This window comes from Sus scrofa, chromosome 14 (assembly GCF_054392235.1).
Source record: "Sus scrofa isolate SSC_HxYL_T2T_F1_AM1 chromosome 14, Sscrofa_HxYL_maternal_Yorkshire_Landrace_v2.0, whole genome shotgun sequence".
NCBI lineage: Eukaryota > Metazoa > Chordata > Mammalia > Artiodactyla > Suidae > Sus > Sus scrofa.
Genome location: NC_139396.1, coordinates 15,592,354 through 15,616,381, shown reverse-complemented (window position 1 = coordinate 15,616,381; position 24,028 = coordinate 15,592,354). Strand labels below are relative to the sequence as shown.

The following is a 24,028-nucleotide window of genomic DNA, read 5'->3' as shown; positions in this document are numbered from 1 at the left end:
CTCAAAGCCAGGCAAAAACAATAGTAAATGTGCAGCTCCATTTGAGTTTTTCATTTCCCATACACAGTGCCTGCATTTAGCCTGACCTGTGTCCCGTGCACCATTTTGGACATATCTTTACTGCAAGTACTTTCCCTGTGTATCTGAAGTTTACCTTTCCCTCGGAATCAGCATGCATCTGGCAAGACTTGCCCATAAGGGTACCATATTAGGCTACAGGGAGTGGGCAGTTCTTGAGGGGATGAGAACTTGGAGTGGAGACCAAAGGTGCCTTTTGGTCCAACCCAAAAGAAAATGGCAAAGGGACCCCAAATCTGCAGGCTCTTTGGATGAAATGGCAATGGAAGAGCCAAGATATACTAGTGCTTCGTTGAGCTTTATGTGGTTAAGGACAGAAGTAAGGGAGGAGAAGACAAAATCTTCTCTTTCCTTATGTGAAAGAACCAGATGTGTGTGTGTGTGGGGGGGGCTCTTGGTTTAATTGCTTTCTCCTTTGGGGGACACACGTGCTGCCTGTGGATGTTCCTAGGCTAGAAGTCATATCAGACGTGCACGAGCAGGCCTCTGCCATAGCCAGAGCAATGTGGGATCCAAGCTGCGTCTACAGGGCCTACAGCACAGCTCAGGGCAACCCCGGATCCTTATTCTACTGAAGGAGGCTGGCATGGAGTGTGCATCCTCACAGATCCTAGGGCGGTTTATGTCTGCTGAGCCATGATGGGAATTGCTGGCTTTTGGAGGTGTGAAAACATCGACTGCCCATGATGTGGGTGTGCCCTTTGACACAGTGCCAGCTTTTTATCCACCAATGTCCAATCTCCACGTGTCCAAACCCACTCGCATCAAAGTCCTCCCCAGCAAGCCCTGCTTAAAAGCTGGTGCATTTCCTGTGTGCATCCCATACCCTTGCTCTTGAGCATCGAGGCTCGTCCTTGCCTATGGTGCTGTCTGCATGGGAATCAACGTAGCATCCCTGACACAGCCAAACGGATACACACCTGAAGAAACATTCAGATTGGGAGTTAAGGTCAGCTAATCACGATGCAAATGATAGGAATGCGTATGTCCGTCTTGTGTGGTGAGAGGCGAGGTCTCGGGAACATCATCAAGGGAGGTGAGGGGTGAAAACCTCCTAGGACTGCAAGCAAATCTCTTGGGAGGCAAGAATCCCTCTGTGCAGTAGCAGAACTACAATTCCTCCTGATGTTAGGGTGTTGGGCAAGGAAGGAGAGGTTGAAAGGATTGTTGCAGATTGAGAAAAAGGAGTTGTGTGGGTGCTTCCAAAGCTTCTTGCCCCTTGCAAAGGAACAAGGACTCCAAAGAGGGTGAGAAGCTGAGGCGAGAGTATCTCCTGCAATGCCATGGCGAGCTTTGTAGGAAGAAACTCTGGAATGGGGCACTGCAAAACTGAGCACCATGGGAATAGGGCTCTCTATTGGAGCTTTTATACTGAAGAAACATTTCAAGAGTTTTCAAACAAGACCTTCATATGAGAAGATTGCTGAGGCACCCATTGTACCCAGGCATTCAGGAAGGCCAGGCTTCCTTGCTGCTTCCTCCCCTTCTTCAGCCACTCCTGCAATTTGTTACAAGATTCTCACGCATAGCTCAGATGTAGTATTTGTGGGGGTTTCTTGTTTGGTTGGTTTTGAATTGTTCTTTCCCCAAGACAATGGTTTTGCTACTGTACAGCATGGTGACCCAGGTACACACACATGTACACATTCTAGTCTCTCCCATGAGCATGCTCCATCACAAGTTCCCAGTGCTACACAGCAGGATCTCATTGCTAATCCACGCCAAAGCCAATCCTTTGCATCCCTTCACCCCAAGCTCCCAATCCACCCCACTCCCTCCCCAGATGTCGTATTGGCATGAGTCTTCTCAGGGACACTGACACAAAAGTTGCCTTGTGGAAACGAGGTGCTCCCAATTCTTCCATCATTTTTGACTGACTTTGGACTTCTGAGGGCCGCATCCATGGCATCGGGAGATTGCCAGGCTAGTGGTCCAATCAGAGCTGTGGCCCCTGGCCCATGCCAGTGCCTCAGCAATGCCAGATCCCAGCCGTGATGGCAACCTACACCGCAGCTCACATCAACACCCACCGGGCGAGGCCAGGGGTGGAACCCGCAACTTCATGGTTCCTAGTCAGATTCGGTTCTGATGCACCATGACACGAACGCCTTCTGTTCTTCATTATTTTATACTACCTCAGAACCCTACATCCCGACATCGGAGAGGCAGAGGATGTCAAATCAGCGGCACTGTAATTAGGGAAACCAGTCATGGAAGTGGGTGTCTCAACGTCCTTTGGACCATGAGCTCTGATTGTTCCTGCAGAGAGCTTCGGGGCAGGCACTGGCGGCTGAGGAGAAACATCTCTGGAGATGGATCACTAGCATCAGGAGACAGTGAACCTTCCACTCCCACATGGAAATTGAAAGGCACCGAGAGATCCCAGGTTTGTGTCTTGTGGACGTTTCAAGTCTGTGCCCTTGGGAGCTCTGGGTGTCATCAGATAGATGTAAGGGTCTTGAGAGGTATCCTGTGGAGGAAGAAATGCTCTGATGTTGCCACGGACCAGAAAAGGGATCTGAGGGTTCAAGTTTCTTTGGCGAGCATTCCCAAGTCAGGTGGGTATGTTGAATCTGCTGCTACTTCTTTGTGGGTGGATGGCCACCTGAACTTCCAAGATGTCGTGCCAGACGTAGGGAGGGAGAGGAATAGTGTTCCCAAAGTACCTGCTGTCTTATGACTGGCCAAGAGGGTCAAGTTTAGCTCACCAGCATAACCAGGACAACCAGCACCGTACAAAGGAGACACACCTGTGCACCAACCTTTATTGAACAAGCTCCATGTGTTAAAGAAATACATGAAGAACAAACATGGGTGGAGAATCGAGGCATTTGGAAATTCTCTAGGCATGGCGACAGGAGCACCATCTCTGAAGAGAGGTTCCCAGATCTCCAACAGCGTGCTAGAATGGTTCTTTAATGGATCCATCCAATTTGCTAGGGGAAAGACCCTTCTCTTTCTAGACAAGCAAATCCCAACCCAAAGAGTCCACACAGCCTAAGGTGCTGTGGCCCAAAGGGCATGAATGTCCTTGGCCCACTTTGAGGATTCTGTGCTTAGGCTGGATCTCTGCAAACTCTTGTATGGGGATCCTATCTAAATGCATGGGTTTCACTGATGCAGTGTGACCGTGGGGGCTCATCTCCCAAGAGATAGGGTTTAAGAAGAGATGGCCACAGAAGCTCCCAGGGAGAAGACAGGAAGACAACTCCAGAGAGCTTTGCAGCGAATGCAAATCCTCCATGACATTCCTGTCTTGTAGGGAGCTCCTGGGCCAGCTCTTCTGATGCTTCCTTCCCTCCCTCCTCTTCCCACCTGTCCCCTGCTGACTGAGCTGTTGTGCACAGAGACTACCATCCTCCAACCGCTCCTAGTGTCTGTTGAGGAGGGTCCGCTTGGGTAGTCAGTAGTGCACATGGGAGCAAAGAGGGTGGTTTCCCAAGGGGTGGCCTGCCTGAGGGTGGGGCCCGTCATGGTGGCCTTTGGCGTTCATTCCATGACAGCCCTGCTAAGGAATATGGGGACTGTTCAGCCATTGGGTGTGACCGCTCTGTGCTCTTGTGCACGCTGCAGATGCCTTGTGCCCTCCTCCATGTGGGTTCATGCCCGCATGGAGCTCAGGTCCGGAGCAGTGTTTCCACCACAGCTTTTAGCAGCACTGTGGATCAGGCTGCTGGGAGACTTGAGGGACTGTGGGGCCTATGGAGGCAGGGGACTAAAGTGTGTGAGTGATTAAAATGGGTGGCATTCTAGTGTGCCCGCCGTTCCAAAGCATAGGAAAGCTCGAAGGAAGAATTTCCAATTTGAAAACCCTCATGGGGTTCACAAGAAGTAGCTCAGGGCACGGGAAAAGGAGTGAAGATGTACCATCCAGGCTGCTAGTTTCACTTGTGTCTTCCTTTTTCACATACCAATGTCGGAGAGCACTTCTGTTCAAATGGCATGCTTGGGTCTCTGTTGGGGGCGGCCTTGCTGAATGAACTAGTGCAGACCACCTAGTTGTAGTCGGATGTAAATCATGATGGATTTGCAAGCCTAGGTGGCATTGGTACAAGGCCTCCTGGTTGTCGGGAATCTGGTAATGCGTCAAATGTGAGGGTTGGTTGGGTTTTGTCTATGGATATGTGTGTAAGGGGAGATCATGCCTGTGTTTGGGGGAGCGTTTGTCTTTGGAGGGTGCTGAGATGTAACAGAGGCATAGTCCAGGAGCTGGCGTTTAGGTGTTCGTAATTTGGTGTTCAGGGGCCTATTTTTCATGGATGTTTTCTGCCAGGAGGTTGGGGATTGTGTGTCTCCTGGTGGACTTGGTAGGATTATCTGCCTAGGCCTCAGGGCAATGTTAGGGAAGTCCAGGGGCCGATCTGTGTATTTGTACCTTTGGGGCCTGTAGTGAAACTTCGTGGTTGGGACTTGACCCCAGCCAAAATTGAGAGTGGGACTGGAATCTACCTTGCCCTCAGCTTGGCACCTCAAGCCAGGATCCCAGGTTCAGAGAGGATTCGAGCGCACAGACTTCTTCTTTTTGGTGGCATCTACCCCATGTGGAGTTTCCCCGTCCACAGACGGAGTGCCACAGCAGCAATCGGGACCACTGCAGTGAACATTCAGAACCCTTAGCCTTCCATGCCACAAACGAACGCCTAAACCTGCTCAAACCCACTGTCTTTGCACTGTCAGACCCCTCACCAGGTGTCAGGATTTGATGAAGCTCTGGTTCTTCTGCTTCGTGGCAGGAAGAATTTGGCATGAAGCAAAGCCCCAGGTAAAGAGTGAGTTTCGGAGCATAAGACCCTGGGGTGAGATACACGTAAGCTGGCCAGGGAGCAGAGCAGCCCCAAGAACCCAGAGAGCTACATTTCTAGAATCCAAGGCCCAGTGGGGAGGGGAGAAGACTGCCTTCTTCCTCATTTGGGGGTGGATATCAAGGCTTCCATCTCCAGCTCCTCATTGTGCCCTATATGGATGGTGTGCCCTGGGCTGTCACAGTGCTTGTTCAAATCGGTGTGTATTGCCAGGAGTTTGGTCATATATCAACTGGGGTAATTCATCTCAGGTTTCCATCTCCTGTCCTCTTTTACCTAGGCGTGTCCCCTCTCCCCTGAGTTTCTGTCTGGGTGAGGTGCAGAAATGCTCCTTGTCCAGGACTCTTCTCTCCTTGACTTCATGCAGCAGGACTCGTCCTCCATATCTGTTTTGTGCTTGAAGTCTTGGGGGTTGTGTCTTGAGCGTGTCTGGCACTTCGATGCATCCGGTCTTCCTTCAAGTCGGGTAAGTCATGGCTGGGTTCCTTTTCTTGAGTGATCATCAGCTTTAGACCATTTCGAAGACCCCTTGAAAGCTGGTCTTTAACCCATCCGCAGTGGGCGGTTTCTGCTCTTTAAGGATCCTTCTATATCCTTCCCTTTAGGATGACTATTTGTGTGTTCATGGCCTGTCATATGGCTCTTTGCTTTTTTGTGTGTAGCACATGTTCCGGAGCTGTGCATGTGTCTTTTGATGTGTAGAGGGCGTGTCGGCCTATATCTGGGACTGGTGAATGCTATATAGGTCGACGTGCCGTATTGGTATGCTTCTGGATTCTGCACGCTGGAAGAGTGCATGCCCTTGGATGGAGCCTTGGGGAATGTGGGTTTATGGATATACCGAGAGTGTGTTTTATGCGTGTTTGGAGGAAAGGACGTAGGCTGCTAGGTTTGCAATTGTGTCGTGTGCTGAGTAATTCGGGTCTGCTTGTGTGTTTTGGAGAGTTGTGTGTATGTGTTTGAGTGTGTATTCCAGGGGCATGGGCATTTGGAGGCATATTCGCTGGGGCTATGCACTTGTTTTCAGGAGGGACATGCTAGGCGTATATATGTGGGGACGTGGGGAAGTGTGCGTCTGCTGGAGAGATGAGGTTCTGTGTTTCTACAGGGGCGTGGGAGACGTGCATTTCTTGGAGTGAGAAATATGTGCTGTGGTTATGTGTTACGAGTTTGCAGATGGATGAGCTGAGTCCTAGGATCATTGGATATGTGGAAGTCATTTCCTATGTGGTTTGCTGGCGATAGGTCCATGTGTCCTACGTGTGTATACTTGTTTGTGTGTCTATCACCAGGTGCATGAATGACCAGGTTGTGTTCCTATGGTATGGAGGTGTTGGGAGTGTGCCACGTTGCTTCTTGGCAGAATGCCGAGGTGTTTCTACAGGTCCTAGGTACGAAGAGATGGTGTGTCCTCATTGAGGGTGAGGGCTGAAATGCATATGCAGTTGACACCCACACACGTGCAGTGTCCTTTTGTGTCTCTGTTGGGGTTAGGGGCAGGGTGGTTTTCTTCTGCAGAGGTGGCACCATGTGTAGTGTTTGGGGCATCTGTATGTTCAAGGGTTGGGAATATTTGTCCGTGTGTGTCCATAGGTGTTTGAGACGTGTACATGTGTATTAGTACGTGTAGGCGGATTGTGGCTGTGTGTGTGTATTTGAGGTCCTGAGGCTTCTGTAGTATGTATTTGGAGGGATGCCAGAGGTAGGTGTGTGTGTTTGGAAACAAAGAAATCTCATAGGCGATGTGTGTGTGTTCTGGAATCCTGGCCTAGAAGTCCTGTAGGGCTGTGGCCTTGCCTATGCGCTGTGTGTGAGACGACTGTGTAGGAGCTGATTGTAGTGAGCCTGTATACGAGGTAGTCATTGTGTACCACTGGTCGGTGTTTGTGTTCAGGCCCCTGTTGGGTATGTGCATGTGAAGACCTCAGGTGGTATACTTTTGTTTGTGGGGAAGTGGGTGGAGTGAGGGGTTGGCATTTTCTTGTCTTTTCAGGGCAGACCCATGGCATTTGGAAATGCCCTGGCTATGGTGGAATTGGTGCTGCAGCTGCAGCTGCCAGCCAAGGCCACAGCAAGGCCAGATCCGAGCTGCATCTGGGACCTGCTCCATATCTGAAGGCAATCCTGGATCCAGGGGTTGCACCTTCCTTCTCTCCTATACGGGTCAGGTTCATTCCAATGTAGCCCCAACGGGAATGCCTGCTGGAAGTTTTTTCCTCACAACATCATTTTCAGTTCTTTGCATCAGCCCGGTTATCTTTTCTGTGTCATCGGAGTTTAGTCTTGGCAGATTGTACTTTGCTAGGAAGGTGTCCATTTCGTCTAGGAAGACTGTTCTCTTGGCATAGAGTTGCTTTTAGTAGTCTCTTCTGATCCTCTGTATTCTGGGATGTCCATTGGAAGCTGGCGTGCATTTCAATGTGTATTGATTTGAGTCCACTCTTTTTCCCCTGATGAGTCTGGCTAAGGGTTTATCCATATGGTGGATGTATTCAAAGAAGCCGTTGTAGCTGCATTGATCTTTCCGATGGTTTTCTTCGCTGCTCTTTCCTATCTGCTCTGATCATTAGGATGTCTTTCCTTGTGTTTGTCTTTCTCTGGTTGCTTTGGGCGTAAGGCCAGGTTGTTTGTTGGTGGTTTTCCTTGTTGGCTGAGGTAGGCTTGTATTGCTGGAAACGTCCCTCTTCGACCTGACTTTGCTGTGTCCCATAGGCTTTGGATTGTTATGTCTTTGGGGTCACTTGCTTCTTGGGATCTTCAGATTTCCTCTTTGGTTTCTCCAGCACTCCCTTGGTTGTTGAGTAGCATGTTGTCAAGTTTCCGTGCGTTGGTGTTTGTTGCCATTGTTTCCTTGGTGGTTGATTTCGAGCCTCATAGCGTTGGGTTCATACAAGCTGTGGGATAGGATTTCAATTTCCTTCCTTGTACAGTGGCTTGCTTGGTGACGCAGCATGTGATCTGTCCTAGGGAATGTCCGGTGTGCCCTTGAGAGGAGTGTGTATCCTGCTTCATTGGGATGGAAAGCGCTCTACATATGGAGGAAGTGCCCTGTGGTCCAATGCATTATTGAAGGCCTGGGTTCCCTTGTTGATTTTATGTCTGGAGGACCGGTGCGTTGATGGGAGTCGGGTGTGAAGGCCCCCTGCTCTAACTGTGTTAGTGTCCATTTCTCCGTTTACGGTTGTAGCAGTTGCCTTCTACATTGCGGGGATCCTGTATTGGGTGCATATAGGTTTCCAATTCCCATCTCCTCTCCTTGGATTGATCCTTGACCGTTACGTAATGACCTTCTTTGTGTCTTATTAATATGCTTTATTTGAAGGTCTCTTTTGTCTGATGGGGGTATTTCTACTCCGTCTCTCTTTTAATTCCCACGCACGAGGAATATTTTCTTCCATCCTCTCACTTTCAATTTGTATATGTCCCTAAAAATGAGGGGGGATTCTTGAAGACAGCAGGTCTACCTATCTGTCTATCCCTCTACCTATCTGGATCGAGATCGAGATGGAGATCGAGATGGAGAATGAGACGGAGATCTTGATCTAGACCCAGAGAGAGGGAGTTGCGTCTTCTTTTTGTATGCATGCAGCCAGTGGATGTCTTTCGGTTGGGGCATTTTGTGCATTTCCATTGAAGGTGCTTCTTGATCTGTATGTTCTTATGGCCATGTTATTAGCTGTGTCAGATTGGGTTTTGTTGGTCTTTTCCCATCCTCCCTTGTTCTCAGCTCTTGTGGTTTGATGACTGCCTCTAGTGGGGTGTTTGTTGGGTGTTTTTTGATTGTTATTTCCCCGAGACAATTTTTTCCACTGTCCAGCATTGTGACCCAGTTCCCCATACGTGTATAATTCGTCTTTGTGCCATTATCATGCTCCATCATAAGTGAGTCGACCTCGTTCTCAGTGCTACACAGCAGGATCTCCTTGCTAATCCCTTCCAAAAGCAGTCGTTTGCATCCAATAACCCCAAGCTCCCCATCCATCCCACTCCCTCCCCTCGCTCTAGGCAACCACAAGTCTATTCTCCAAGTGCATGAGTTCCTTTAGGTGGAAAGGTTCCTTTGTGCTGTATATGAGACTACTCATATGAGTGATGTCGTATGGTTGTCATCCTTCTCTTTCGGACTTCCTTCACTCAGGATGAGAGGGTCTCGTTCCATCCATGTTGCTGCAAATGGCATTAGGTTGCTCTGTTTGATGGTGCAGGAGTATTGCATTGTGTGTATATACCGCGTCCTCTTTGGCTCTTAATTGTTATTTCCCCGATACAATCTTGTTTTCTACTGTACAACATGGTGACCCCGTTACACATACCTGTAGCCATTCTATGTTCTCACATTATCATGCTCCGTCAAACGTGACTAGACATTGTACCCAGCGCTACACAGCAGGATCTCATTGCTAATCCATTCCCAAGGCAATAGTGGGCAGGCATTAACCCCAAGCTCCCCATCCACCCCACTCCCTCCCCCTTGGCCACCACAAGTCTATTCTGCAAGTCCATGAGTTGCTTTTCTGTGGAAAGGTTCATTTGTGCCGTATATTAGGTTCCAGATATAAGTGTGTGGTATTCTCTTCTTGAACGGATCCCTTAACCGTGAACTAGTGTCCTTCTTTGCCTTTCTCGATGGCCTTCGTTTTAAAGGCGATTTTGTTGGATATGAGCAGCGCTACTCCTGATCTCCTGTCTTGTCCATTGGCATGAAATATCTTTTCCCATCCCCTCCCTTTCAATCTATACGTGTCCTTTGCCCTCGGGTGAGCTTGTCTAGGCAGCAGATTGACGGTTTTTGCTTTGGTACCCAATCTGGCACTCTGTGTCTTTTGATGGCAGCATTCGGTCCCGGAACAATTCAGGTAGTCATTGATAGATGTTTCTTGATTGCCATTTGAAGCCTTGTTTTCCCGTTGATTCTATGTTTCTCTTTTCTCCTTTCTTTTCCTTTGGGTGGATGGGTTCCGTTGATTCTCTGCTGGAGTCCTTTCCTTTTCCGATTTTTGAATGTAGTGTTGGCTTTTGGTTTGGGATTGCCCTGTTGTGTTATTATGTTAACCCCTTCGTTTGTCTGCTCACTTTAGCCTGACCATTACATAGGACCAAACGCGTCATTGAAACAAGACAAAGGATCTACATTTTCTTCCATTCCTCGCCCTCATTGTATGATTTGATGTAGTTTATTTCATTTTATGTTTTTGACATCTTCATGGTTAGATCTGTGTGCTGGCTTCTCTAAGTCACTGCTGTCCAATGGTTTTTTCTATTTTCCTTTTTTTGAGTTGGAGAAGCCTTTGAGTATTTCTTTCAGAATGGGTTTTGTATTGCAGTACTCTTTCAGTGTTGGTTTGTCGGAGAAATTCTTGATTTCCCCTTCGATTTGAAATGATAGTCTTGCTGGGTAGGGTATTTGGAGGAGGCAGATTATTTGTTCTTTCTTTCAGTGCTTTCAATGGGTCTCGCCACCCCCTTCTGGCCTGGAGTGTTTCTGTAGAGCAAACTGCTGATAACTTTATTGGGGTTCCCTCATCATGAATGCCTTGCTGTTCTCTTGCTGCCTTTGGCTTCCTCCCTTTCTGTTTACCTTTGGCCATATTGATCAGAAGAGGTCTTGCTGCGTGCCTGTTTGGGTTCAACTTGTTTGGGGCTCTCTGTCCTTCCCGTATCTTGCTATCACTCTCCTGTAGTTGTTGCTTTAAAACCTCGATTGCAGGACTCCCTGTTGTGGTGCCCTGGAATCTGGCAATGGCCCCTGCCACAAGGACCAGACCCTCCCTTTGGCAGATGACATGAGGAGATTTCCCACCAGATGGCCCGGCCCTGAGCACACTAACTCTAGGAAGTCCCAGCCGCTCTGTTTCTAAGCCCCACTGACCCCCTGAGCAAGACCGGCTGCCTCCACCAGGGCTCGGTATGGGCATCTTCTGCAAAGGCTCAACCAAGACCTTGAGAGAACACCAGACGTCTAAAGGAATGAGAAAGGAAGAGGGTCCCAGTTAGGGGTGTGCTGGTGCAGCCCAGGGCCTTGCCAGAGCTGAGGTCTGCAGGGGCTTGAGCTGGCCAGGCTCCACTGCCAGACCAGCTCTCTTGGGCCCTGTTGGGACATATGTCCCTTCTCGGCCTTGGACAGTGCCTTCTTCTGGACCTCCAGGGGTTCTGCAGGCACAGAGGCCCATCTGCTGATAGATTGAAACCTGTGATTGTCCTGAGGGTCAGTCAGGAGCTTCCTACATCAGGACGCCCGTGCCTGCCTGCATGGCTTACACAGGCTCATCGGCCATGGGATGCCAGGCTTTGGAACTTGCCAGAAGTACAACTGAGTGACCATGCATGGCAGAGACTCCTCTGATCTAGCTCCGTTGCTTGCAGCCTAAGTCCCCTGTCCTCCCTAGGGTGATTCCAGGGGGTCGCCTCCCTTTTTCAGGGTGTCTCGTGGGGATGGCCCTCTGGGGCTTAGATGGCTGACATGCCCCCTAGCCCAGCATCTTCACCAATATCACCTGATTCTCCCATGGATCCGATGAGATCCAGAAGCACATGCCTCTCCCTGAGCCCACGGTCCCTCCTCCTCACACCCAGGCTCCATCGCAGTCTCTGCAGGCTGCTGGCTCTCCTGGGCCTGGCACAGGCTTTGTGCCTCCAGAGACTGGTCCCTGCTGCTGTTCATGCTCGAGGTCCTGCAGCAGGCCTGGTGCAGACCCCCCGAGCTCCTGTGCTCCTGTCTCTGCCTCAGACTCCAGTCTCCATTTGGCAAACAGCCATCCCTCCCCCACCATCTCCATCAGCTTTCGAGGGCCCCATTTTGGCCTTCCTGTGCAACAGTGGCCACCCCACAAACCAAGCCTGCAATCTCCAATAACCAAAGGAAAGTCTCCTCCCGCTGCTGCCTTGGGGCCCTACGGCCCCTGCTGTCATCCATCCTAATTTCTTCTGTTGGGGTCCTCCATCTGACTCCCTGGACAAGGGGAGAGGTCATGAGAGGGAGAGTGTTCCAGGAGGAATTTAGGGGTGGGGATGCTGCTGGAGCCCAGCTGGGGTCAGAGAGGGTGTCTTCCCTTGAAACTCCTTCCTGCCCTGGTAGTGCCCATGCCTTCGGAGGGAATCGGTCAGCTCTAGCTGCCCTCACCAATCCCATGGAAAATGGGGCTTAAATAACAAGAATTTATCAAGTCAGCGTTTTGGTGCCCAGCCTTCTGAGATCCCGGTATAAACAAGCTGGGTTGGCTCTAAGGCTTCTCTCCTTGGATTCCAGATGCCCATCCCCTGCCTGCACCCTCACATCAGCTCCCTCTGTGGGACTCAGGGTCTAAATCTGCCCTTTCTATAGGGGCACCCATCCTATTGTATTCGGGGCCACCTTAGTGACCTGATTTCAGCTCTTTCTGTACAAACTCTGCTGCAGGGCTTGCTGTGGTGGTGCCCTGGAACTGAACCCGAGAAGGAACAATGAGTGTTCAGGTTTGATCCCTGGCCTCGCTCAGGAAGGGAAGGATCCAATGTGGCCATGAGCTGTGGTGTAGGTCTCAGACCCGGCTTGGATGTGGCATTGCTGTGGCTGTGGTGTAGGTCTCAGACCCGTCTTGGATGTGGCATTGCTGTGGCTGTGGTGTAGGCCAGCTGCCAAAGCTCCGATCGATCGATAGATTGTTCAGATGCCAAGCCTAGGAACTTGATTGAAAGGACAGTGAGGTACCATGTTGTGATATTTCCTGCTCTGTCGAAAGTGATTCGGTCATACATACACACACACCCCTTCTCCCTCAGATTCTATGCCCATATCGACTATCACTAACTGTTGGCTAGAGTTCCCTGGGCTCTACCACAGGTTCCTGTTGGCCGGTCATTCCATGCACTCAGTGTGCAGAAGCCAGTCCCAAACCCCCAGTCCTTCCTGCCCCGGACTTGGCTCCTTTGGGACCCATCGGGTTATCCAAGGCTGGGAGTCTGTTTCTGTTCCGTGCACACGTTCATTTGTGTCCTCTCTTTCGGTTCCACGTAGAAGTGGTATCATACGATGTTTGTCTTTCCCTGTCTACCTTCACTTAGGATGATAATTTCCAGGTCCGTCCTTGCTGCTGCAGCGTTCATGATTCCATTCTCTTGTATGATTGTGTGATGTTCCCCCGTACATATGAACCTCATCCTCTTTATCCATGCCTCGGCCGATGGACATTTAGCTTGCTCCCTTGTCTTGGCTATTGGAAATGGTGCTTCAGTGGACATTGGGGTGCATGTATGTTTTGAAGGGCCTTTCTTTCCTTTTGATGAAGTCCAACTTTCTGTTCTTTCCTTCCCTTTTGGGGTACTGTTTTTCTTGTCATGTGGCAGACCCCTTTGCCAAGCCCGAGGACCCAGAGGTTTGCTCCAATTGTTTTTTCTTAGGTGTGGCAAACGTTGCATCGTTTGTATTTATACACATTTTACATTTGCACTGAATGTTCCATGATGAGTTCATTTTCGTATGGGATAAAAACCCTATCCCTATTCCATTCTCCTGCCCTTGAGCTTCTGTATTAGAACATCCCAGGTTGGTGTATTGCTATGGATCTATTTCTGCATTCTCTCTCTGTACACTGAACTCTGTCTGCCTCTATCCCTCCAGCAATGCCAAGCTGCCCTCCATAGAGCATTCTCATAAGCCGAATAACCTCCCACTTTAATGTGCTTTCTCGAAATTATGTTTGATGTTCTGGCTCCTTTATCTTTTCTTTATACATTTTAGAATAGGTTTGTCCATGTTGACAAAAAAAAAAACTTCTGTTTGATTTTGACCATTTTCTCTGTTGTGTCTTCCCATGCATGGGTATAATACGTGTCCGCATTGTTGTAGGTCTTGTTTCGTTTTATCATACAGATCCTCTATCCTGCATATGTATCCCTGGATTTTCCATTGTGATGGATAATGATTGTGGTAATGTAAGAGACCGAATATATATCCTTCTTAGTGGGGTACTTTACACCAGAATACAGCAAAGCATTTTAAATCAAGTATGATGGAAACAATTAAGTGTTAACAATTGAAATTTGAATGAGCACTGTAAACCACATGTAGTGGAAAAAAAATAAAAGTCATTCTGTAAATAACAACATAGTTTATCTTTTAAAATTAAAAAGAAAATTAAAATATAATCTGATATATTTGAGTATATTTAAAGTTGTCTTCATCTTTATATCCTGGCTCCTTTATTTCTGGCCTAATTTTTATAACCAGAAATTCTACAGTTATTGAAATTCAACGTACTGAAAGATCAGGTTGGTCATAGGCAGGCAATAATAATAGTACATGTCCAGCTAAATTTGAATTTTTCATTTCACATAAATAGTGCATTAATTTAGCCTTAACTATACCCTGTGCAACATTTCAGACATATCTTTACTGCAAGTACTTTCCGTATTTATCTGAAATTTACCTTTCCCTCAGAATGGGCATTTATCTGGAACACTAGCCATAAAGGGTAACACATTAGACTCTTAGTTGTGGGCAATTCTTGAGAGGATGAGAACTTGGAATAGAGACTGACATGTACCTTTTGGTCCAACACTAAATAAATTGTCAAAGGGATCCAAAATCTGCAGGCTCTTTGGATGAAATGGAAATGGAAGAGCCAGGATATACTACCAAGTGTTTGTGCTTAGTGGGGTTAAGGACAGAAGTAAGGGGCAAGGAGACAAATCTTCTCTTTCCATATGTTAAAGAAGTAAATATCCTAGAGATCTGTGGGGGGTGGAGTCCCTTCTTTTTATTTATTTTTCTCTTTAGGGCCAGACCTTCAGCATATGGAAGTTCCAGAATAGGAGTCAAATCAGACCTTCAGCTGCAGGCCTACACACAGCCACAGCAATGTGGGATGTAAGCTGTGTCTGTGACCTACAGCATAGCTCAAGCAACACCAGATCCTTATTCTACTGAGGGAGGCCAGGGATCCTACCCACATCCTCGTGGATACTTGTCAGGTTCATTTCTGCTGAGCCACAATGGAACTCCTCGTATTTCTAGGATTAAAAAAAAATCAACTCCCTTGGCACAGTGCCAGTATTTTACCCACCAATGTCCCCTCTCCTTTTGGACAAAGCCAATCCCATCTAAGTCCTGGCCTGCAAGCCCTGCTTATAAGCTGGTGAATTTCCTGTCTGCATTCCATAGCCTTCCACTTTAGAATCTAGGTTCATCATTACCTATGGTCCTGACTGCATGGGAATCATGGTAGCCTCCCTTAGAAAACAAAACAGAGACACAAATAAGAAAAAGTTCTCTGAGCCTTATTATCGTGTTGGGAATTAATGTCAGCTTATCACTATCCAAATGATATGAATGAGTATTCATGTTTTGTGTGGTGAGAAGAGAGGACTCTTAGGAAACTCATCAAGGGAGATGAGGGGTGAAACCTAATAGACTGCAACCAAATCTCTTGGGAGGCCAAATTCATTCTCTGCTGTAGCCCCACTAAAACTCCTACTGATGTTAGGGCGTTGGGGAAAGAAAGAGAGAGGTTTAAAGGACTGTTCCACAATGAGAAAAAGACTTGTGTGGATGCTTCAGAAGCTTCTTGCCCCTTGCAAAGGAAGATGGACTCAGAAAAGGGTGAAAAGCTGAGGTGAGAGGATTTCCAGCAATATAATGGTGAGATTTGTGTCAAGAAACTCTTGATGGGGGGTTGAAAAAAATAACGTGGAACTACTTCTCTGTATTTGAGCTTTTATAATGAGAAATTTAGATGTTTTTCAACCAATACCTTCATATGAGAGGATTGGTGAGGCAAGCATTCTACACAGGCTCTCAAGAAGGGCAGGCTCCTTGTTGTTTCCTACCCTTGTTCAGCCATTCAATCAATCACTTACAAGATCCTCACTCATAGCTCTGATATAGTATTTGATGAGTCTTCCCAGGGACAATGATAGCATAAAATGCATGGTGGAAAAGTGACATCCCCAATTCTACAATCAATTTTTTTAAACATCAAAATTCTATATTCTAGAGGCAGAGATAATCAAATTAGCTGACATATAATTAGGGAAAACCAGTCATGGAAGTGAGTATTTCAATGTCCTTTGGACTCTGATCTCTGATTATTCCTGCCAGGAGCTTCAGGGCAGGCAGTGGCAACTGAGGAGAAACATCTCTGGAAATGGATCACTAGCATCAGGAGACAGTGAATCTTCCACTTCTGCATGGACATTAAGGACACAGAGAAATACCAGGTTTGTGTCTTGTGGACGTTTCAAGTCTGTGCCCTTGGGGGCTTTTCATGTTGTTAGATGTAAGGGTCTTGAGAGGTATCCTGTGGAGTAAGAAATGCTCTGATGTTGCAACTGACCATAAAAGGGATCTGAGGGTTCAGGTTTCTTTAGCACACATTACAATGTCAGGTCAGTACAGTGAATCTGCTCCTACTTATTTGTATGTTGATTGCCAGCTGAAATTCTGTGATGTAGTCAAAAAAGTAGGGAGGGAGAGTAAAATTGTTCCCAAAGTACCTGCTGTTTTGTAATTGGCCAAGAGGGTCAATTTTAGTTCACCAGCATAGCCAGAATAACCAAAACCTTACAAAAGAAACACCTGTGAATCCACCTTTATTAAAAAACCTCCAGGCATTAACTAACTACCCTGAGAAAAAAAAAAACATTCAAGGAGAACAAATGCATTTGGAAAAACTCTAGGCATGGAAACAGGAGAAATTTCATTCAGAGTGCTTTCCATATCTAAAATTCATTGCTAGACATTCTTTTTAATGGACCCCTCAGGCTTGATAGGGAAAAGAACCTTCTATTTCTAGGGAAAACAACAACAACAACAACAACATCAGTAAGGAAACCTAAGGAACTGCAGCCCAAAGGGCTTGAATGTACTTGGCCCAATTTGAGGATATCGTGCTTAGGCTGGAGCTCTCCAAACTCTTCCATGGGGATCATATCTAAATGCATGAGTTTCATGTTTGCAATTTTATCATGGGGGCTCATCTCTCAAGAGACAGTTTTATTTTTTTGTTTGTTTTTGTTTTTTGTTTTAATGATACAAATGAATTGATTTACAAACCAGATAAAGACTTACTGGTATAGAAAAAAAACTTATGGAAACCAAAGGGGATAGTGGGGGAGAGATAAATCTGGAGTTTGGGAGTAACATATACACACATGTATAAAATAGGTAAACAACAAATACCTATTGTGTAGCACAGGGAACTATATACTCAACATCTTATAATGGAAAAGAATCTGTTTTCTTTTTTTTTCTGTGTTGCAATCTTTTCTCCATTTTTTTATTACTCAAATGAATTTATCACATCTGTAGTTGTATAATGATCATAACACTCTGATTTCACTGGATTTCCATCCCACAGCCCAGGCACATCCCCCCACTCCCCAAACTGTCTCCTCCGGAGACTGTAAGTTTTTTAATATCTGTGAGTCAGCATCTGTTCTGCAAAGAAGTTCAGTCTGTCCTTTTTTCAGATTCCACATGTCAGTGAAAGCATTGGATGTTGGTGTCTCATTGTATGGCTGACTTCACTTCGCATGATAGTTTCTAGGTCCATCCATGTTGCTAAAAATGCTGGTATTTCATTCCTTTTAATGGCTGAGTAATATTCCATTGTGTATATGTACCACTTCTTCTTGATCCACTTCTCTGCTGATGGACATTTAGGTTGTTTCCATGTCTTGGCTATTGTAAATAGTGCTGCAATGAACATTGGAGTACATGTGTCTTTGCGAGTCATGGTTTTCTCTGAATAGATGCCCTGGAGTGGGATTGCTGGATCAAATGGGAGTTGTATTTTTCATTTTCTGAGGAATCTCCATACTGCTTTCCACAGTGGTTGCATCAATTGACAATCCCACCAACAGTGTACTAGTATTCCTTTTTCTCCATACCCTCTCGAGCACTTATTGTTTGTAGACTTTTGGATGATGGCCATTCTGGCTGGTGTAAGGTGGTACCTCAGAGTGGTTTTGATTTGCATCGCTCTAATAATGAGTGACATTGAACATCTTCTCATGTGTTTCTTGGCCATATGTATGTCTTCTTTGGAGAACTGTCTGTTTAGATCTTCTGCCCATTTTTTGATAAGCTTGTTTGTTTCTTTGGTATGGATCTGCAGAAGTTGTTTATAAATTTTGGAGATTAATCCCTTGTCAGTTGATTCACAAAGATTTTCTCCCATTCTGTGGGTTGTCCTTTTGTGTTGTTTAGGGTTTCCTTTGCTGTGCAGAAACTTTTCAGTTTGATTAGATCCCATTTGTTTATTTTTCTTTTTATTGTCAATACTCCAATAGGTGGATCTGAGAAGATGTTGCTGTCGTTTATGTCAGAGAGTGTTTGGCCTATGTTTTCCTCTAGGAGTTTGAAAGTGTCTGGTCTTCTATCTAGGTCTTGAATCCATTGGGAGTTTATTTTTGTGTATGGTGTTAGGGAGTGTTCTAATCTCATTCTTTTCCATGTGGCTGTCCAGTTTTCCCAGCACCACTTATTGAACAAGCTGTCCTTTCTCCACTGTCTATTCTTGCCTCCTTTGTCATAAATGAGTTGTCTGTAGGTGCATGGGTTGAATTCTGGGCTTTCTATCCTGTTCCACTGATCTATATTTCTGTCCTTGTACCAGTACCATGCAGTTTTGACGACTTTTGCCTTGTAGTATAGTCTGAAGTCCAGGAGCCTGATTCTTCCAGCTCCATTTTTCTTTTTCAGGATGTCTTTGGCTATTCTGTGTCTTTTGTGCTTCCAAACAAACTTTAAAATATTTTGTTTGAGTTCTCTGAAGAATGTCCTTGGTAATTTGAAAGGGAATGCATTGAATCTGTAGATTGCCTTGGGTAGTATAGTCATTTGGATAATATTAACTCTTCCAATCCACGAGCATGGTATATCTTTCCATTTATTTGTGTCATCTTTGAATTCTTTCATCAGCATCTTATAATTTTCAGAGTACAGGTCTTTTGTCTCTTTAGGTAGGTTTACTCCTAAGTATTTTATTATTTTGGATTCAATGGTAAACGGGATTGCTTGCCCATTTTTCCTTTCTGCTCTTTCATTGCTTGTGTGTAGAAATGCCATCAATTCCTGTGTATTGATATTGTATCCTGCGACTTTGCCAAATTCATGGATGAGCTCTAACAGTTTTCTGGTAGAGTCTTCAGGATTCTCTAGGTATAGTATCATGTCATCTGCAAACAGTGATAGTTTTACTTCTTCCTTTCCAATTTGTATCCCTTTTATTTCTTTTACTTCTCTGATTGCTGTGGCTAGGATTTCTAGAACTATGTTGAAGGATAGTGGTGAGAGCGGACATCCTTGTCTTGCTCCTGATCTCAGCGGGAATTCTTTCAGCTTTTCACCATTGAGAATGATGTTCGCTGTGGGTTTGTCGTATACGGCCTTTATCATGTTGAGGTAGGTTCCCGTTATGCCCACTTTCTGAAGGGATTTTATCAGAAATGGGAGTTGGATTTTGTCAAAGGCATTTTCTGTGTCTATTGAGAGGATCATATGATTTTTATCCTTCAGTTTGTTCATGTGGTGTATCACACGGATGGATTTGCACATATTGAAGAACCCTTGCATCCCTGAGATTAATCCCACTTGATCATGATGTACAATCCTTTTAATGTATTGTTGGATGTGGTTTGCTAGGATTTTGTTGAGGATTTTTGCATCGACGTTCATCAGTGGAATTGGCATATAGTTTTCTTTTTTTGTGGAGTCTTTGTCTGGTTTTGGTACCAGGGTGATAGTGGCCTCATAGAATGAGTTTGGGAGTATCCCTTCTTCTGCAATTTTTTGAAATAGTTTCAGAAGGATCGGTGTTAGCTCTTCTCAATGTTTGATAGAATTTGCCTATGAAGCCATCTGGTCCGGGACTTTTGTTTGTTGGAAGCTTATTAATCACAGTTTCAATTTCAGTTCTTGTGATTCATCCATTCATCTTTTCTATTTCATCGTGGTTTAGTCTTGGAAGATTGTACTTTTCTAAGAATTTGTCCATTTCTTCTAGGTTTTCCGTTTTATTGGCATATAGTTGCATATAGTAGTCTCTTATGCTCCTTTGTATTTCTGTGATGCCCATTGTTGTTACTTCTCCTTTTTCATTTCTAATTTTATTGATTTGAGTCCTCTCTCTTTGTGCCTTGATAAGTCTGGCTAAGGGTTTATCAATTTTGTTGGCCTTTTCAAAGAACCAGCTTTCCGTTTCATTGATCTTTTCAATGGTTTTGTTTCTCTTTCATTGATTTCTGCTCTGATCTTTATGATTTCTTTCCTTCTACTAACTTTAGGTCTTGTCCGTTCTTCTCTCTCGAGCTGCTTTAGATGTAAAGTTAGCTTGTTTATTTGGGCTTTTTCTTGTTTCCTGAGGTGGGCTTGTATTGCTATAAACTTTCCTCTTAGAATGGCTTTTGCTCCATCCCATAGGTTTTGGAGTGTCATATCTTCGCTAGGTAATTTTTAATTTCCTCTTTGATTTCTTCAGCAATCCATTGGTTGTTTAATAGCATGTTGTTGAGTCTCCACGTGTTTGTGGTTTTTTGCAGTTTTTTTCTTGTTGTTGATTTCCAGGCATATAGCATTGTGGTTGGAAAAGATGCTTGATATGATTTCAATTTTCTTAAAGTTACTGAGGTTGGATTTGTAGCCCAGGATGTGCTCAATCTTAGAGAATGTTCCATGTGCACTTGAGAAGAATGTGTATCTGTTGCTTTTGGATGGAATGTCCTATAAATATCTATTAAGTCCATCTGGTTTAATGCTTCATTCAGGGCCTGTGTTTCCTTATTGATTTTCTGTCTGGTTTTCTGTCCATTGCTGTAAGTGGGTGTTAAAGTCCCCCACTATGATTGAGTTATTGTCGATTTCTCCTTTTAAGGTGGTTAGTGGTTGCTTTATATATTGTGGTGAAACTGTTGGGTGCATAGATATTTAAAATTGTTATATCATCTTCTTGGATTGATCCTTTGATCATTAAGTAATGTCCTTCTTTTTCCCTTAAAATATTTTTTACTTTAAAGTCTATTTTGTCTGATATGAGTATTGCTACTCCAGCTTTCTTTTGATCCCCGTTTGCATGGAATATTTTCTTCCATCCTCTCACTTTCAATTTGTATGTGTCCCTAGAAGTGAAGTGGGTCTCTTGAGGACAGCATATATATGGGTCTTGTTGTTGTATCTATTCAGCCAGTCTATGTCTTTTGGTTGGGGCTTTTAGTCCATTCACATTTAAGGTAATTATTGATATGTATGTTCTTATTGCCATTTTATTAATTACTTTGGATTTGTTTTTGCTGCTCTTTTTCCTTTCCTTCTTCTCTTGTTCTTTTCTGCCTAAAGAAGTTCCTTTAGTATTTGTTGTAAGGCTGGTTTAGTGTTGCTGAATTCTCTCAACTTTTGTTTATCTGTGAAGGTTTTGATTTCTCCTTCAAATCTGAATGAGAGCCTTGCTGGGTAGAGTATTCTTGGTTAGAGGTTTTTTCCTTTCATCACATTGAGTATATCATGCCACTCCCTTCTGGTCTGCAAGAGTTTCTGGTGAAAAATCTGATGATAGCCTTATTGGGGTTCCCTTGTATGTTATTTGCTTCTTTTCCCTACCTGCTTTCAAGATTTTCTGTTTGACTTTAATTTTGGTCAGTTTGATTAGTATGTGTCTTGGTGTATTCCTCCTTGGGTATATTTTATATAGTACTCGTTGTGCTTCCTGGATTTGAATGAGTGATTCCTTCCCCCTGTTAGGGAAGTTTTTGGCTATTATCTCTCGAAATATTTTTTCTGTCCCCTGCTCTCTTTCTCCTTCTGGTGACCCTATAATACGGATGTTGGTGCATTTCACATTGTCCCAGAGTTCTCTGAGACTCTCTTCATTTCTTTTCAATCTTTTTTCTCTTTTCTGTTCTGTGTCCATCATTTCCTCTAATCTGTCCTCCACCTCGCTTATTCCATCTTCTGCCTCCTGTATTCTGCTGTTAGCTGATTCTAGTGAATTTTTAATTTCAGTGATTGTATTTTGCATCTCTGCTTGTTTAAACTGTATATCTTGTATCTCTTTGGTCAGTGTTTCCTGTAAGTTATCCATCTTTGCCTCCAGTTTATTCCCAATATCTTGCATTATCTTCAGCAACAACATTCTAAACTCTTTTTCCTGGAGGCTAAGAATCTCCTCCTCACTTAGCTGATTTTCTGGAGTTTTCCTTAATCCCTCATCCAACTTATAGTTCTCTGTCTTTTCATTTTTATATGTTTTTGATGTGGTGACCTTTTTATGGATAATAGAGTTGTAGCCTCTCTTACTTCTGATGTCTTCCCCCCTGTGGCTGAAGTCAGCATGGGGGCTTGCTGTAGGCTTCCTGATGGGAGGGGCTGATGCCTGCCCCCAGTAGGAGGAGCTGATTCTACTCCCTCTGGTGGGTGGGGCTTAGCTTACTGATGAGATTAGAGGCAGCTGTGTGCCTGAGGGGTCTTTAGGTAGCCTGTTTACTGAGGGGTGGGGCTGTGATCCCACCTGGGTTGTTGTTCGCCCTGGGGCTTCTCAACAGCTGGCTGATGGGTGTGGCCAGATTTTCCCAAAATGGACACCTCCAGAGAAAGGCACTGCTGCTGAATATTCCTAAGAGCCTTTGCTTTCAATGTCCTTCCCTCACAACAAGCCACGTTCACCCCTGTTTTCCAAGGATGTCCTCCAAGAACTGCAGTCAGGTTTGACCCAGATTCCCTTGGAGACTTTGCTGTGCCCTGGGACTCAGTGCATGTGAAAGTCTGGGTGTGCCTTTTAAGAATGGGGTCTCCATTTCCCCTAGTCCCATGGAGCTCTTGCACACAAGCACCACTGGCCTTCAATGCCAGATGCTCTGGGGCTCTTTCTCCCTGTGCTGGATCCCCCACATGTGAGGGTTTGATGTGTGGCTCAGAACTCTCACTCCTGTAGGTGAGTCTCTGTGAACCAGTTAGTTTCCAGTCTGTGGATGTTTCCCCCCAGGAGGTATGGGGTTGTTTATATCGTGAAATTGCCCCTCCTACCTCTTGATGTGGCCTTCTCTTTTTCTTTTGGAGTAGGGTATCTTTTTTAAGGTTTCTGATCCATTTTGGTGAAGAGTGCTCAGTCTGTAGTTGTGAATTTTGTTGTTTTTAGGAGAGAAGTTGAGCTCCAGTCCTTCTATTCCGCCATCTTAATCTCATCCTCAAGAGACAGTTTTAAACAGAGATGGCCACAAATGATCCCAATGAGAACACATTGCAAGAAATCTCCCCAGGGGATGCCAATCCTCCATAATATTCCTCTCTTGCAGGACATCTTGGGCTAGATATTCACACATCCCATGCCAGCAAGCATGCACATGCCCACCGGTGGCAGTGCTGTCTGGCGCAGTGACTACCATCCTCCAACTGCTCCTAGGGTCTGTTGAGGCTGGTCTGCTTGAGAAGCCAGTAGCACATGCACGAGGGCAGAGGGCAGTTTCCCAAGGGGTGGCCTTCCTGGGGGCAGGGCCGGTCATGTCTGTGGTTGGAATTAATTCTGTGAAGGCCGTTGTAATCACAGCTGGGTTACTTTTCTTGAGTGCTCATTAGCTTACAACAGTTTCCTAAACTTAAACCTTGTCTTTAATCTCCATTGGGACTTTTCATCTGTTTTAAGTATCTGAATCTATCCTTCTCGTTAGGATGATTATTTGTGTATTTGCAGCATGTTGTGTGGTTATTTGCTTTTTTGTGTAGTAATTTTTCAGGAGCTGCGTATGTGTATTTTGATGTGTACAGGGCAAGTCTGACTATTTTATGGGACTGGTGAATATTATATAGGTAGGTGTGCTGTGTTTCTGTACTTCTATATTCTGCATGATGGAAGGGGGGGTGTGATTTTCTGTATATGCAGAGAGTGTATTATATATGTATTTGGAACAAAAGGCATAGGGTGATACACTGCCATATTTGTGGGGTCCTGGGTAATTGTGGGTACATTTGGGGCTCATGGAGAATAGTTGTGTGTATGAGTTTGAGGGTGTATTCAAGGGGCATGGTCATTTGGAGGAATATTTGCTGGGGCTATGCACTTGTATTTTTCAGTAGGGACATTTTAGGATTAAATATTTGGGGAATTGAGTATGTGTGTTTCTAAAGGAGAGATGAGTTTCTGTGTTTATTCGGAGGAGTTGGAGACTTGCATTTATAGGTATGA

General features: G+C 45.3%; 1 protein-coding gene across 2 annotated transcripts in view; it reads left to right on the top strand.

Moving 5' to 3' along the window:
- Positions 1-24,028, top strand: part of LOC146396342 (uncharacterized) — a 223,962-nt gene that overhangs the window by 111,068 nt on the left and 88,866 nt on the right. The window contains exons 18-19 of one of the 2 annotated variants that reach the window (XM_084995459.1): positions 2,344-2,464; positions 15,955-16,073. The exons of the other annotated variant lie outside the window; for it this stretch is intronic. Of the exons in view, the coding sequence (XP_084851585.1) occupies positions 2,344-2,372 (29 nt within the window). The 3' untranslated portion in view covers positions 2,373-2,464; positions 15,955-16,073. Of the gene's footprint in view, positions 1-2,343; positions 2,465-15,954; positions 16,074-24,028 lie in introns of those variants that run through there. 2 annotated transcript variants of the gene reach the window in all.